This window comes from Eumetopias jubatus, unplaced genomic scaffold, assembly GCF_037043125.1.
Source record: "Eumetopias jubatus isolate StellerSeaLion01/CBP00866 unplaced genomic scaffold, mEumJub1_p1.0 scaffold_13, whole genome shotgun sequence".
Lineage (NCBI taxonomy): Eukaryota > Metazoa > Chordata > Mammalia > Carnivora > Otariidae > Eumetopias > Eumetopias jubatus.
Window position 1 is genome coordinate 106,426,960 of NW_028274819.1, and position 14,649 is coordinate 106,441,608.

A 14,649-nucleotide genomic window follows, 5' to 3' on the forward strand; every position below is an offset into this window, starting at 1 on the left:
TGTGAGTTAAAGTTAAAGATCGATTTGTACCACATGATGGTGAATTCTAAGTGAAGATGCTACTGTGGAGTTAAAATTATTTTAGTTAAGGCATGTTAAGTTTTTGGTGAAATGTCCAGCTTTGTAGAAAGGTATTTATGGAAAAAAGAATTTATGAGTCTAACAAATACAAGGTCATTCGATGAATGCTTTTTATAAAGTGAATACTTTTGCAGTAGAATAAAACTGAGTATCTGAATTTTGTGTTGAAAAATACGGAATAGTTGGGGCGCCTGGGTGGCTCAGTTGGTTAAGCGACTGCCTTCAGCTCAGGTCATGATCCTGGAGTGCCGGGATCGAGTCCCGCATCGGGCTCCCTGCTCAGCAGGGAGTCTGCTTCTCCCTCTGACCCTCCTCCCCTCTCATGTGCTCTCTGTCTTTCATTCTCTCTCTCTCAAATAAATAAATAAAATCTTTAAAAAAAAAAAAGAATCAAATAAAATCTTTAAAAAAAAAAAAAGAAAAATACGGAATAGTGAATGCCATTCAAAGAATTTGGAGTTATGTTTCTCCTGAAATACCTACTCTGCTGTTTGATATCCCTGTGGCATTAGGCAAGTAATGGGGAACTCTCAGTTTCTATAGAAATGAGCATATTTCCTAGTATTGTTGCAGGGGCTAAATGAGAACATGGAAAGCTCATGGCCTAGTGCCTAGTGTATGCCAAGTACTCAATAAATGTTTTTAAAAGAGGATTTGTAAGCTCTTTCTTTTTAAAATAGATTTAAGATTTCCTGTGATTAAAATCAAACTATCACTTTATTAAAGAAAATCTTAGGTACAATTATGGAGTAGCTCTTTATTGCCTACATATTATACTTTATTTTATAAATCAGATAAAAATATTGCCTCATGTTTAATAATAAGTGTATTTTCTTTCCTAGTGATTTTCCCTTCTGTTTTTATTGCAGATCAACGTAAGAGTAACCACCATGGATGCTGAGCTGGAATTTGCCATTCAGCCCAATACTACTGGCAAACAGCTTTTTGACCAGGTATCATTTAACCACATGAAGTGTGCAACTTCTGACAACATACAACATGAAGCTATTGCAACTTCTTTGTACGTTTTTCTGTAACTTTACTGGTATTGCAACAGTGTGGCCCTTAGAATTTTTCACGGTACCTTTTCAGTTATCTTGAATAGCTGTAGAGCTATTCTTTCTCATTCCTAGATTGGAGAGAGAGGACTTTTTAATTATCAGCAGGTATTTCTTTAACATCCTCTAAGCAAAGCATTGTAATGAGGACTCAAAGGAATGAAAACATTCTGTACTTAGTGGAGTGGGTAGAGATCCCCAATGGAGGGGATGGCGGGAGCAAAGGCAGGCAATCATCGTCTGTCTGTAGGCACCTGACAGCAGTTCGGTGTCCTAGCCTTATGACAAGCTACCATGGGTGTCATGCTGAGGAATTTGGATTACCGGTCTTGTCTTTTTTTCCTCACTCCTGAGTGCACATTTGAGCCACCTGTGGAGCTTTTGAAAAAAAAAAAAAGGCAGTGCTTGCAGACCACCTTCAGAGATTCTGATTTAATTCTCTGGGGCCTACTGGAAGCATTAATATTTATTTATTTAAGCTCCCCAGGTGATGCTGTAAGTAATGTTTTAAGTGATGTTTTACTGAAAAGGGGAGGGAAGAGATTGGTGCCCTGAGGCCAAGTGATTAGGAAGGTGACTTGATGATTATAAGGGGGAGGAAGGTGATGAGGGCATGACACTCAGGGGAGGATATTTAAATGAACTTTTACATTTGGGCAGGAGAGTAGTAGTCTGTGGTCAGACCTGCTTGACCTTAGAGAACAGGAGACAGTTTCTAGCACATAGCAGTAAGTTACCTAGTAGATATTTTGGTTTTATTAGGTGTCATACTACCACATACTGATCTCTAAAATATTTAAAATTTTAAAATTCCTGGAAAGTTGTTTCTTTTTTTGACAGAGTAGTATACTTAATCTTCCTGAATAGGTAATTGATGATCTTGAAAGCCCTGATAAGGTTTTTTGTAAGATGAAAAGTTTTTTAATAGAGTGAACAAATTCTTAAAATCATAAGCAGCTGCATGCATCGTAAACACCTTGTACATATTTTACCTTGTGAACTGTGACCTACTTCTGTTGATTTCTTCTAGGCTTCCTATTTCTAAATATGTCATCTGTGTTCCTTGAATAAAAATGTGAATGGAGTTAAGCATTCATTGTGCTTACTTCATAACCAGTTGAAATGTTATTTATAGTGAGAAAAATGTTTGTGGTAGTCAAAAACTAATCAGCAAGTGGGCTTCTTTGGTATTGTATACTGAGAAATAAATTACTTGTTTTTTTGTTAAGTAGAATTGCTTTAGTTTAGATACCAGGAGAAAGGAAACCACATTTGTTATAGTGCAGAACTGTGTAGTAGTTTAAAAGTGTGGGCTCTAGAGCCACACTGCCTGCATTGGAGTCCCAGGTCTAGCTGTTTGACTTGGGACAAATTACTCTTTTTGCCTTATTTTTTTTTTTCATTTGTACAGTTAGGATGATGATAGCACTCTTCCCTTGGAAGGTTGTTGTGAGAATTAAATGAGAATTCATGTTAAGTACATAGGACAGTATTTGATGCACACACACGTTTCATAGTGTAAATGAAGTTCTAGATTAAGGAGTATTGTTATCTGTAATGTGCTAAGCAGTTAATTCTTTCAGTCACAGCTGTTTCCTGACAACTTCTCTTGAGCCCAAACCTAAGGAGGTAAAAGCAGGCTTTACCTTGGGTATAGTGAGTTCTCTCAGTTGCTCTTGACCTATGAAAATTTCCTACTCTGTCACTCTGAGCTGGAATGTTTTCTGTGGCTCTTCTGTTGGGACAACCTGTCTTTTGCCAAAGTTAAATTATTTGGGATCTTCTTTGCATTGAAGTTTTGTTTGGTATTGATCAGCTTTTGTATCAGTATGAGTCCTGATGATACATCATCCAGAAACTTCTCAATTTTTGTTCTTTTGATGGTAACTTTTCCTAGCACAGCTAAATGTTTTTTTTTAGTGTGTGTAACTTCAGTGAAATTTTTCAAGAGAAGGAAAGTAAACTTTCCAAAGGCTTTGGTATGCTATCTTGAAATCCAAATGCCTGATACATTTTTTTAGATATTTTTAAAAAATAAGCCAAGAATATTTATTATTTTAAAACTAATGTTGAGGAGGTACCTGGGTGGCTCATTCGGTTAATCATCCAACTCTTGGTTTCAGCTCAGGTCATGATCTCAGGGCGGTGCGATTGAGCCCCACATCAGGCTCCATGCTCAGTGTGGAGTCTGCTTGAGATTCTTCCCCCCCTCCCCCTCTGCTCCCCACCCTGCTCGCATGCTCTCTCATTCTCTCTCTAAAATAAATAAATAAAATCTTAAAAAAAAAAACTAGGGGAGCCTGGGTGGCTCAGTCGTTAAGTGTCTGCCTTCAGCTCAGGTCATGATCCCAGGGTCTTGGGATTGAGCCCCGCATTGGGCTCCCTGCTCGGCGGGAATCCTGCTTCTCCCTCTGCCACTCCCCCTGCTTGTGTTCCCTCTCTCACTGTCTCTCTCTCTCTGTCAAATAAATAAAATCTTTAAAAAAAAATAATGTTGAATCTTTATGTAAAGCTATTAAAATATTAAACTCTCACCTCTCCTGGCTCACTTCCCTTGTTTTAATATAGAACATCAAGGAACAAGTGATTAATTTTATCTATATAATAGGATAGCTTCATTCACAGAAGCATGTTAGAAGGTTGTTTTTTTTTTTTTTTTAAGATTTTATTTATTTGACAGAGAGAGAGACACAGCGAGAGAAGGAATACAAGCAGGGGGAGTGGGAGAGGGAGAAGCTGAGCAGCGAGCCCAACGCAGGGCTCGATCCCAGGACCCTGGGATCATGACCTGAGCTGAAGGCAGACGCTTAATGACTGAGCCACCCAGGCCCCCCTCACAGAAGCATGTTAATTGAACTGGGGCTTGAGGAATAAATTACTCAGCGGGTGGTAAAAATACAGAAGAAACATTCTAGGTAGAAGAAAAGGCATGAACAGAGCTATAGAAAGGTAAAATTTGGGCATGTTCCAAGAATGGTTTCTTGCTCAGTGAGGGAAGAACAGACTATTTGATAGTGAAGGGTAGGAGAAGTGGGTATGAAATCACCAGTTGGATTACCTAGGGTATGGCTTTTAAATGTCCTCAGAGACTCATCACCAGAATGATACTATTTGCCTTGCCTACCCACCTGTGTAGTTGTGGGGGTATACTGAAACAGGAAAGTGGGATTATGGCAGCTTTTTATTTATTTTCCCAGACTTGTTACCTGTTGGGGTCATGACAGGAGATGAGAAAGAAAAAGAGGTATAAAAAAAGTAGATCAAACAAGATTGAAATGACACTACAAAATATATATACAAAACCTGAATTTAAGATTTTAGAAATATTCCTGTAATTAATATACTAAATTTAAGAAAGATCTCTATAGCAAAGAAATATACGATCTCTATAGCAAAGAAATATACCTATAATACCTATGTAGTTTTGTTTTTCTTTTGAAACATAGTACCATTTACTTACACTGTGAATGTTGAACTGAAATTGAACTTTTTTTTATTAAGGTGGTGAAAACAGTTGGTTTGCGTGAGGTCTGGTTTTTTGGGCTGCAGTATGTGGACAGCAAAGGTTATTCTACGTGGCTTAAACTAAATAAAAAGGTAAAATATGTATAAAATTCAGCTGATAATTAAATTACTTTGAAGTTATTGTGATCATGAATTTGTACTAGAAAAGTTCATGGTCTGACTGATTTCAGTCAGGTCTCCTTTTACAGTTATCTCTGAGTTATTAAAGGTGTCATGACTTTTAATTCAGTAAGTTACCATTAACGCATCATTTTAGAAAAAAGATACGTTCACTTTTCCTGTTTGAAAACTTAACACATAATAAATATTGTTAGGTGTAACTGAGTACTTTGACTCAAAAATCTACAGGATAAGCTTCTTAAGGGAAGTTTCAACTTAGTTATTAGACAGGACCTATGAGTTAGAGGTTATATCCGTTAGCACGTGGAATCTTTTTCCTTACATATCTTTTTATAAGTTTAGACTCTTACACACTAGAGTCTTATGATTTAGAATCTTATTTGTGTTTCACATGCTACTTCTAAAAAAGAATTTGATGTGAACTTAGGATTTTTGTTGATTATGCTTGAAATTGAAATTACTGTTCCAGGTGACACAGCAAGATGTTAAAAAAGAGAATCCTTTACAGTTCAAATTCAGAGCTAAATTCTTTCCTGAAGACGTTTCTGAGGAATTAATTCAAGAAATAACCCAGAGACTTTTCTTCTTGCAAGTTAAGGAAGCCATCTTGAATGATGAGATATATTGTCCGCCAGAAACTGCAGTTCTTTTGGCTTCCTATGCTGTCCAAGCCAAGTATGGAGATTATAATAAAGAGATTCATAAAGCAGGCTACCTGGCTAATGATAGACTCCTACCCCAGCGGTAAGTGAAATACGATTTTATGTTAAATTCTTTGAAAAAGAAATTTGTAAATAGACAACTTTTTTAAGTTGCTAGAGAGAGAATATACTTTTAAAAGTCATGACCTGGTAGCTACATGGATTTATATATGCTATAATTACTTAAACTTTCTGCCTCTTCTCCTCATTCCCACAGGGTAAGCAGTAAATGGAGGTAGTGGTAATTCGGGCTCGGGGGAGGATGTGACTGCCACTGCTTGGTAAAAATTCTCACACAGGCAGATAGGTGCTTCATAAATGCTTTGAGAATAAGTGCCATGCTGTATTTACTCTATAGAATTAAAATTCAGTTTCTAACTTTTTAAAAGGTTGTTATTGTTTTGTTATCATGTTTATTTAAGTAGTCTCTACACCCAACATGGGGCTTGAATTCACGGCCCTGAGATCAAGAGTCTCATGTTCTTCCGACTGAACCAGCCAGGCACCCTCGAACAGGTGTTCTAAACTCAGTTTTCAGACTCCTAGTCTAGTGCTCTGTTCTCATATGCAATATGCTGCTGCTTCTGTAATAGTTACTTTAAAATAGCGTGGCATAGGAAGAAATCATTAGGCAGAAGACCTAGAATTTGAATGTCATTTCTACCCTTTACTACTTCTGTGACCTTCCGTGCATGACCTGAAATCTTTGAGCCTCTGTACCTGAATATGCAAAATGGGCATAATAATCCTGCTGTGCCTAACTTAGTTTATGATTATAGAATGTGAACTAAAGGGTGTATGGTTTTAACTGTAAAGCGTGGTGCAAGTGTTGGTTGGTAGTATTTATGAAATCTAAGAAGTACAGCATCAATATTACCTTAAAATATCTCACTTCATAATTAGAGTAGTGGACTAGAATGTACATGGAGATCTTTTAGAACCTGGAAAGAAGGTGTTACTGCTCTTAGTTGGAATTCCTGAATTTTAAAATTTTCTGTTTAAATGCAAAATTGTGTATTATTAACCTAAAATTTCACTGTTGCACTACTTCTGTATAGTATTTAAGCTGTTAGATGGTAGTTTCTTTTTCATAGGTCATGAAATATGAAGAAAGGAAACTACTTCATGTCTGTTAGTTTCCTTTGGTTGTAGGCATTAATGTTTATTTTTGTGTAATAAGTTGTATTGTGTTATTATGTGCTATTTTATAAGGTATCATTAAACACGGTAGCTTTAATATTTGATTATTAAATGTTACACTGTTTATTACTGTTACACTGTAATGCTTTTGCAATAATCGTTTTCTTAGAAGGTAAAATAATGCATACTGTTCACCAAAGAATCAGGAATAGGAGACACCTATTAGCCTGTATGTTTAGTTTTGATTATTATTACAACTCCAAGCTCTTGGTCTCAGTTGTTTTTTTTTTTTTTTTAAGAATCTGTTTATTTGACAGAGAGAGACACAGTGAGAGAGGGAACACAAGCAGGGGGAGTGGGAGAGGGAGAAGTAGGCTCCTGGCTGAGCAGGGAGCCCGATGTGGGGCTCGATCCCGGGACCCCGGCATCATGACCTGAGCCGAAGGCAGACGCTTAACGACTGAGCCACCCACGCTCCCCTCTTGGTCTCAGATTTTCTTTAAGTATTGAATTAAATAGTTGATAACTGGCACAGTAGAATTTCATTTCACATAAGGATTAGTTTTTATTTTTAGTTATGGTTTAATGTTTTGACTTATTTTTTATTAAAATATAATTGGCACACAATGTTACACGAGTTTCACGTGTACGGTACAGTGATTCCACAGCTCTGTACCAAAATTGAGATATAACTTAGGTTTAGTAAAAGGCACAGCAGATTAGGTTTTCAATCAGCATATAAGGTAAATATTATTTATAATCAAAATTACCCTTAAAATTTCCCAGTTGTTCATAAAAGACTAGGCATGTTTTATCTCAGGTATAACATAAATGGTTGTTCTTTTAATGTGAGATTAGATTGCTGTTTGGTTGAGCACCAGATGAAGTAATTGGCTTACATTTAACAGTTGTGTGATTTTAAAAATATTTTAAACACTGGTATCACACTTAAGCACAATTAATTTAATTTCTTTATTTTAAATGCATGTGTGCTATAACCCACTTGTTTAAAAAGGAGGAAGATAGCACATGCTCTTCAAGATTTGGTCTTTAACTTTGAAGGTCCAGATAGGTATTCTTCAAGTTGGTAGTCTTTGGAGGACTATTTCAAGCTCTCTAAGCTTACTCATAAAATCAGAATGCTAATTTTTATATCTAGAATGGAGGAAATGCCTTCACAGTGGTTTACTTATTCTATGTATGGTATAGCACACTTTTTCACCATCTTAAGTACCTGAGGGGAGAATTAGTAATCAAGTTATTTGATGATCATAAATTACACACAGTTTGATGATTTTGATGGGTGCTTTTTTTTTTTTAAAGATTTTATTTATTTGACAGAGGAGACAGTGAGAGAGGGAACACAAGCAGGCAGAGTGGGAGAGGAAGAAGCAGGCTCCTCGCTGAGCAGAGAGCCCGATGCGGGGCTCGATGCTAGGACCCTGGGATCATGACCTGAGCTGAAGGCAGACACTTAACGACTGAGCCACCCAGGTGCCCCAAAGATTTATTTATTTATTTTAGAGAGAGAGCAGGACAGATAGAGGGACAGAGGAAGAGAATGTTCAAGCAGGCCCCGCCCTCAATGCAAAGCCCAGTGCAGGGCTTGATCTCACGACCCCTGAGACCGTGACCTGAGTGGAAACCAAGAGTCGGTTGCCCAACCGACTGAGCCACCCAGGTGCCCCGTTTGATGGGTGCTTTTAATTCTTGTATAGAAAAAAAAAAAATTCTTGTGTGGAAAAGTCCAGATAAGCAATCTTTTCTCCCACAGTACATTTTAGCTCTTTGGTGATGTAGATTATCAGCTCCACAAGATAATATCGCTTACTCCTTTGAAAAGAGATAGATAGATATAAGTTTTTATGTGCCAGGTTTCTGACTTGGGCCTCTGGGTAGTTGGTAATACCTTTTTCCAAGGTAAGGGGAGAAGGGATCGTTTTGGAGAAGGAAGATTTAAGTTTTGAATCTGTTGTGTTTGAAACATCTGCAGCATAACCAAGGAAGATAGCTAGTATTCATTGGTAGATGTGGATCTGGATCTTGGAGAGCAGTCTGAACTATAGATACAGTTTTGGGAATAAGCAACAAATAGATAATTATCCCAAGGGAATGAAAGAGATGGACCTGAAAGTACATACAGAATGAGCAAAAGGCCTAGGACAGATCTTGTTGGAACTTAATTTTTAAGTATAGGGGAAGAGACTCCTGTAAAGCAAATTGAGAAAAAATGGCCAGAGAGTCAAGAATAATACCAGAGGACTGTTAATCATGGAAGCCAAGGTACAAGGAAGCCTTAAGGAGAAACTGATCAGCAGCGTCAAATAGTAACAAAGAGGTTGAGTATGAGGGAGAAGTAATGTGTCTGTTGGGTTTAACAATAAGGAGATTGGTAGTGACCTTAGTAAAAGCAGCTTCAGTATAGTGTTGGTGATTGCAGCCAGATTGTGGTGGACTCGGGGCAGTGGATGTGAGGTTTGGAAATGAAAGATAGTGAATATGGATAGCTCTTGAAAGAAGTTTGGTTGTGATTGTGAAAAAGAAAAAAAACAAACCGGGGAACAATGAGTTCATGGACATGTTCTTAAAAAGATGGGAAAGAACTGATTTAATTCCTTTATTTTCTCTGAAAATAGTTGAGTACCTTTTCAGTACTGACACTGGGCATATAATGGTGAACAACATGGATGTGGTCCTTTAACTCTCCGTAACATAAAGAAGTAGATATGATAATATATACATGTATGCAAGGGACAATAAATATGTCCCCTGTCATAAATGATGGAGTATAGATCCTGAGAAAGTGAGGGGAGAAGTCCTTTAAAGGTGTAGGTAGACAGATTTAAAGCCAAGTTGAATAGATTAGCTTTAGGCACGAAGGACTCCTTTTTCTGGACAGAAGAGAGAGAGGGTGGGAATTTTTGAATGCCTGCAAACAAGTCATGCAAATTAATAGTACAAGTACATTATGTAAAATGCAAACAAATGAGATTTGAAATGCAGGATATAAAAAGCTAGAACATATATCTTAGTGGCATCCAATTTAATTAACCCATACCTTCAGATTTAGTTAATGTTTTAGTACCAGCAGTTGGCTGCACTCATTATGCCCTTAAGGCTGATTGCATTCTTTTTGATGAGCAGCCCAGGCCAGGCAGCAAGAAAAAGTATAAAGGCTAGAAAAACGTGGAACTTAAGTGCTCTAAGGGGGAAGACAACACTCTTCTTCCAAAAAAGCTAAGAGCTTAAAAGAGGATACACCGAGAAAGGAGCAGGGCATAGTAAGAACATAATGGTCTTTCTGAGACCTCATTAAGGAATCCATTCTGTAAGGTTTTTTTTTTTTTAATTTTTTTTAAATGTTTTATTTATTTATTCATGAGAGTCAGAGAGAGAGAGAGAGAGAAGCAGAGGGAGAAGCAGGCTCACCACAGAGCAGGGAGCCCGATGCGGGACTCGATCCCAGGACCCCGGGATCATGACCTGAGCCGAAGGCAGATGCTTAACCATCTGAGCCACCCAGGCGCCCAAGGAATCCATTCTAAATATTAACTTGTGCAAGGAAAGATTATGTTCTGAGATTCTTTTATACTGCCAAGACATTCCTAGGTTTCATGTAAAATTTTTATACAGCTAAACAGTAATATATTTTTTTAAGATTTTATTTATTTGTGAGAGACAGAGATCTGGAAGGAGGGGGAGAAGCAGGCTCCCTGCTGAGCTGGGAACCCCACATGGGGCTCGATCCCAGGACCCTGGGATTGTGACCCGAGCCGAAGACAGATGCTTAACCGACTGAGCCACCCAAGTGCCCCATAAGCAATAATACTTTAATGCCACAGCTTTTGCTATTAGTAAAGTAGGATCTGAGGATTCACCAGTAAAGAAAAATATGTAATTATCATTATATGACCCAAAGAGAAGAGAAATAGTTTGTAGTTTGTAGAGCAGGTAAATTGTTTATGTTGAATTTTCTGATTTGGTGTAAAATATCAGTAGAAGAGAAAATAATGTTTGCTTACATTTGCATAAGGAACTCTCTAAAAGAGAAACTAATAAAAGATTACTTGGAGGACGTGGGGTGGTAAAAAGTATAACTTTCCACTTGTATAATTTTATATAAAGTATTTGCCTATAGAAATAAGAAAATTAAATTTACCACCAAGAAAAGTAAATACATAATGTAAAAGAAGAAATTAAGGCCCAAGAATTTTGATTTTCACTCTCTTCTCTAATTTTTCCTACTAATAATGAGAAAGTCATTTTCCTTTTTTTGGTCCAGTAGCTTATTCGTTTGAAACAATTGAATTCCCATAAACTATATAACTGTCTTAAAAACATGTATTATTTAAAATAATTTCAGGATCCTAGAAACTTTGTATTTTGAGATAATTACAGATTCACATGCAATTATAGAAATAGAGGGATGCTGTGTGACCTTCTCCCAGCCTTTCCTAACGGTAACATCTTGCATAACTAGTATCACAACCAAGATATTGATACCGTCCATCAGCCTGATTCAGATTTCATCTGTTTTATATGCAGTCATTTGTGTGTGTGTGTGTGTATGTATTCTGTGCAATTTTATCATGTATATAGGTTTTTATGACAGCCATTACAGTTAAGGTACTGAATGATTCTGTACTTTTAAATGAATATTAAGTTTGAATAATAGAAACCTTTTCATAGATTTTTTTTTTCTTACAGTGTTTTGGAGCAACACAAACTGACAAAAGAACAGTGGGAAGAAAGAATACAGAACTGGCATGAAGAACACAGAGGAATGCTGAGGTATTTGGGTGGCTATTTTCTTAGTGTTTTTCATCAAATTAAAGTATTTTTTATTTCATAACACTAGTACATCAAATTATCCCCCTAAGATCATTAGACTTACATGAATAAATATAAGGCACTAAATTTTAATCCAAAGTATTTTTGTAATTTGGCATTACTTTTACCTAAGGATATTACAGTAAGCTTTATTTTAACAGGGAGGATTCTATGATGGAATACCTGAAGATTGCCCAAGATCTAGAAATGTATGGAGTCAACTATTTTGAAATAAAAAATAAAAAGGGAACTGAATTGTGGCTAGGCGTTGATGCTTTGGGTCTGAATATTTATGAGCATGATGACAAGTGAGTAAATTTAGTTGCATAGTGAACTGGTCATTAACCAGTGATCTGTATGGCTTTAATCTTATGCTGTGTTTGTAAAAGTTCTTTTTTGGCTTGATTACTCTAACTGCTTTTTTTTTTTTCCCTCCTCAAAAGATTAGTTAACACCACATAGACTTTTAGATGTCATGTCTCCATTTTTGCAACACCTTGTAGCTTTAGCGTTCTGCTGCTTAGTGTATTTATCAGACAGGATGATTCACTTTTATTTGATCTCTTGTGAGTTATGTCTAGTAAATTAATTAAAACTTGTTCCCTTTATAGGTGAAGAATAATTTCTTAAATGTTAATGCCTGGCATATAAGGTGAAATTGAAACTAACATATATAAGAAATCAAGAGCAATGAGAATGAAATTAATAGATGTATGATTTATTATTTTTTTGTAACTTTTTAAAGACATTTATACGAATTGTTTTGAATATTTTCAGACATCAGTAAAGTAGAACATAACAGTGTAATTTTGTTTTGAAACTGATAAGGTATTAATTTTATATTAATACAGAGTATGTCAGACTCTTATAATACTTCTAGGAATGATAGCTACAGTTGCTTTATACTTTATTTGCTATACCGCATAAGCGTCCACGCCAGTAATGCCTTCTTGTAAGGCATTTCTCTTTATTCTAAAATTCTAGAATTTTAGTTTCATTGTTACAAATATCTAATAAGATACACATTTCTAACAGTACATACTAAGTCCAAAAGAGCATTTTAATTATTTTACTCTGGTACATATTTGTTATTTGCAAAGTGAGTTAAAATGCTGTATCATTCAGAAGAGAATATTTTGAAGTTTTTGAAAAGCAAAAAAGACTTTGAGACTAATTTTTGTGGACCAAATCTTTTTTTCCTTTTCTTTCTTTAAAAAATTACTGAATTAATTTCTATGAGAGTGCCCATTATAGATATGGTTACAGATAAAGATGGGGAATATGAAAGAGAGGGGGTTAGCTCAGAATGGGAGGGACTGTTACAGGAGATTGTGGGCAAAGGGGATTTTGGTCTTATCTGTACTGGTTCATTTTTCAAAAATAATTAAAATCTATTATATTTCCAAAAGATTTTTTTAAAAAATTCAAAATAGGTTACAACTTTAAAAGCTTAGGTTCTTTTACCAGCTCTGCTACTAATTGCCTTTATGATCCTGGTCAAGTTATTAACTCTCTGAAATTCATATAACTGCCAAGCTTACCTTACAAGATTGTTGTGAGAATTATATGAGGAAATTTAGAATTTTCAAAGTAACATGTAAATATAGTAGTACAGCATTGCCTTAAAAAATAGACTATGTTCCAGCAGCCAGCCTCCTTTTTAAGCAGGTAACGTTGACGTTTGAATCGCCATTAGAGGGCAGTATAACGCATGGATATTGAGTAAAGGAAGTTTTATGTAGAAAAATTGTTTGCTGTGCTGCAGTTCGTAATCTCCTTAAGAATTAAAAGGACTTTCAATAGGTAGAAATTCATACTCTCTTCTCAGAAGACAGACTAGAAAGATACCTTTTGGCCCGCATGGGTATCATAATCATTTTGCACACTTAATATTAGATAACAGTGACACATTTGATGGGTAGTCTGAGACAGTAAAATACAGGAAAAGCAGAAACAAATTACTGTTGCAGTCTGATTCCTTGAATCTTTGTGTGCAGTGTGGCAAAATGGGGGTAACTTGTATTTCTTAGAGTTGGAAATCCAGCTCTTCCATTTATCCAGACATTTGTGTATGTGAATGTCTAAATTTTTTTCTGTTGAGATATAACTCACATACCATAAAATTAACCCTTAATTTTATATATTAAGAATTAGTGTTTTTAATGTTACTCACAAATACATTTTTAAACTAAACAGAGAAAGGAAATTTTTTTATATTTAGTAACATGTCCATAATTCACATGAAAACTTATGAAGACTTCTCCCCCCACTTCTTAAACATATTTAAACTAATAGTTGTAGTAGCTTGAATTTAAGCAGAGCTCATACAACACCCCAAGAAGCTCAGTTCTACACTCTAGGTTGCTAGTGTTTTCTAGGTAATTTTAAGAAAATAAATATAGTGTTTTCAAGGCTCCTGACACATTATGAAATTTTTTGATAGTTATTCTGTTTTATGTGGCTTAATTGATCAAATTTCCCCTTAAAAGATAATAATGTCAATAGTATAAGTAAGCTAATGCATTTGAAATTCTGGCACTCTTAAGACTGGTCATTCAGCTAATTTGGCCCCAAAATGTTACACATTTTATGTTTTGTTTTTTGCTTTTAATTAAAGGAATGCTATCATTTTTTAAGGTTAACACCAAAAATTGGTTTTCCTTGGAGTGAAATCAGAAATATTTCATTTAATGACAAAAAATTTGTTATAAAGCCGATCGACAAAAAGGCACCTGTAAGTAAAATTGTTTTGTAAATGTTTTCTGTATTAACTCTTCTAAATTTCTGTCACTTTGCTGTGATACTATTTGAATAGTGGCATTGTTCATTTACTGATTTGCTCCTGAGAAACATTCCCTTTCCATAGTTTAACTTTCCTGCTGATAAAATAATGAATTATTAAAAATACAAGGTTTTGATCTTTTTATAACATGTGACTATTAGTTTTACTTTAATTGCGATTCAGCTATAAGGTGGATGATGTTTTATTGGAGGTGATTGAAAATAATCACCATTCCTAAGGAGCAGTTAAAAACACTTGTTTGTTGGTAACCTTCACAGTTATGTGCAAATATGGCACACTTACTAGGAATTAGGAAATTTTATGATTTCTAAACTGTGTAATATGACATTCGAATTCATACCGCATATTGAAATTTAGTACAGATTATGGTGAGAGAGACTATCCTTCAGGA

At 35.7% G+C, this 14,649-nt stretch overlaps 1 protein-coding gene across 2 annotated transcripts in view; it reads left to right on the forward strand.

Moving 5' to 3' along the window:
* RDX (radixin) overlaps positions 1-14,649 on the forward strand; it is a 74,829-nt gene that overhangs the window by 25,857 nt on the left and 34,323 nt on the right. For both annotated transcript variants that reach the window (XM_028105802.2, XM_028105803.2), the window contains 6 exons: positions 951-1,034; positions 4,641-4,736; positions 5,254-5,528; positions 11,333-11,416; positions 11,617-11,763; positions 14,093-14,189. In XM_028105802.2, the coding sequence (XP_027961603.1) occupies positions 951-1,034; positions 4,641-4,736; positions 5,254-5,528; positions 11,333-11,416; positions 11,617-11,763; positions 14,093-14,189 (783 nt within the window). The remainder of the gene's footprint in view (positions 1-950; positions 1,035-4,640; positions 4,737-5,253; positions 5,529-11,332; positions 11,417-11,616; positions 11,764-14,092; positions 14,190-14,649) is intronic.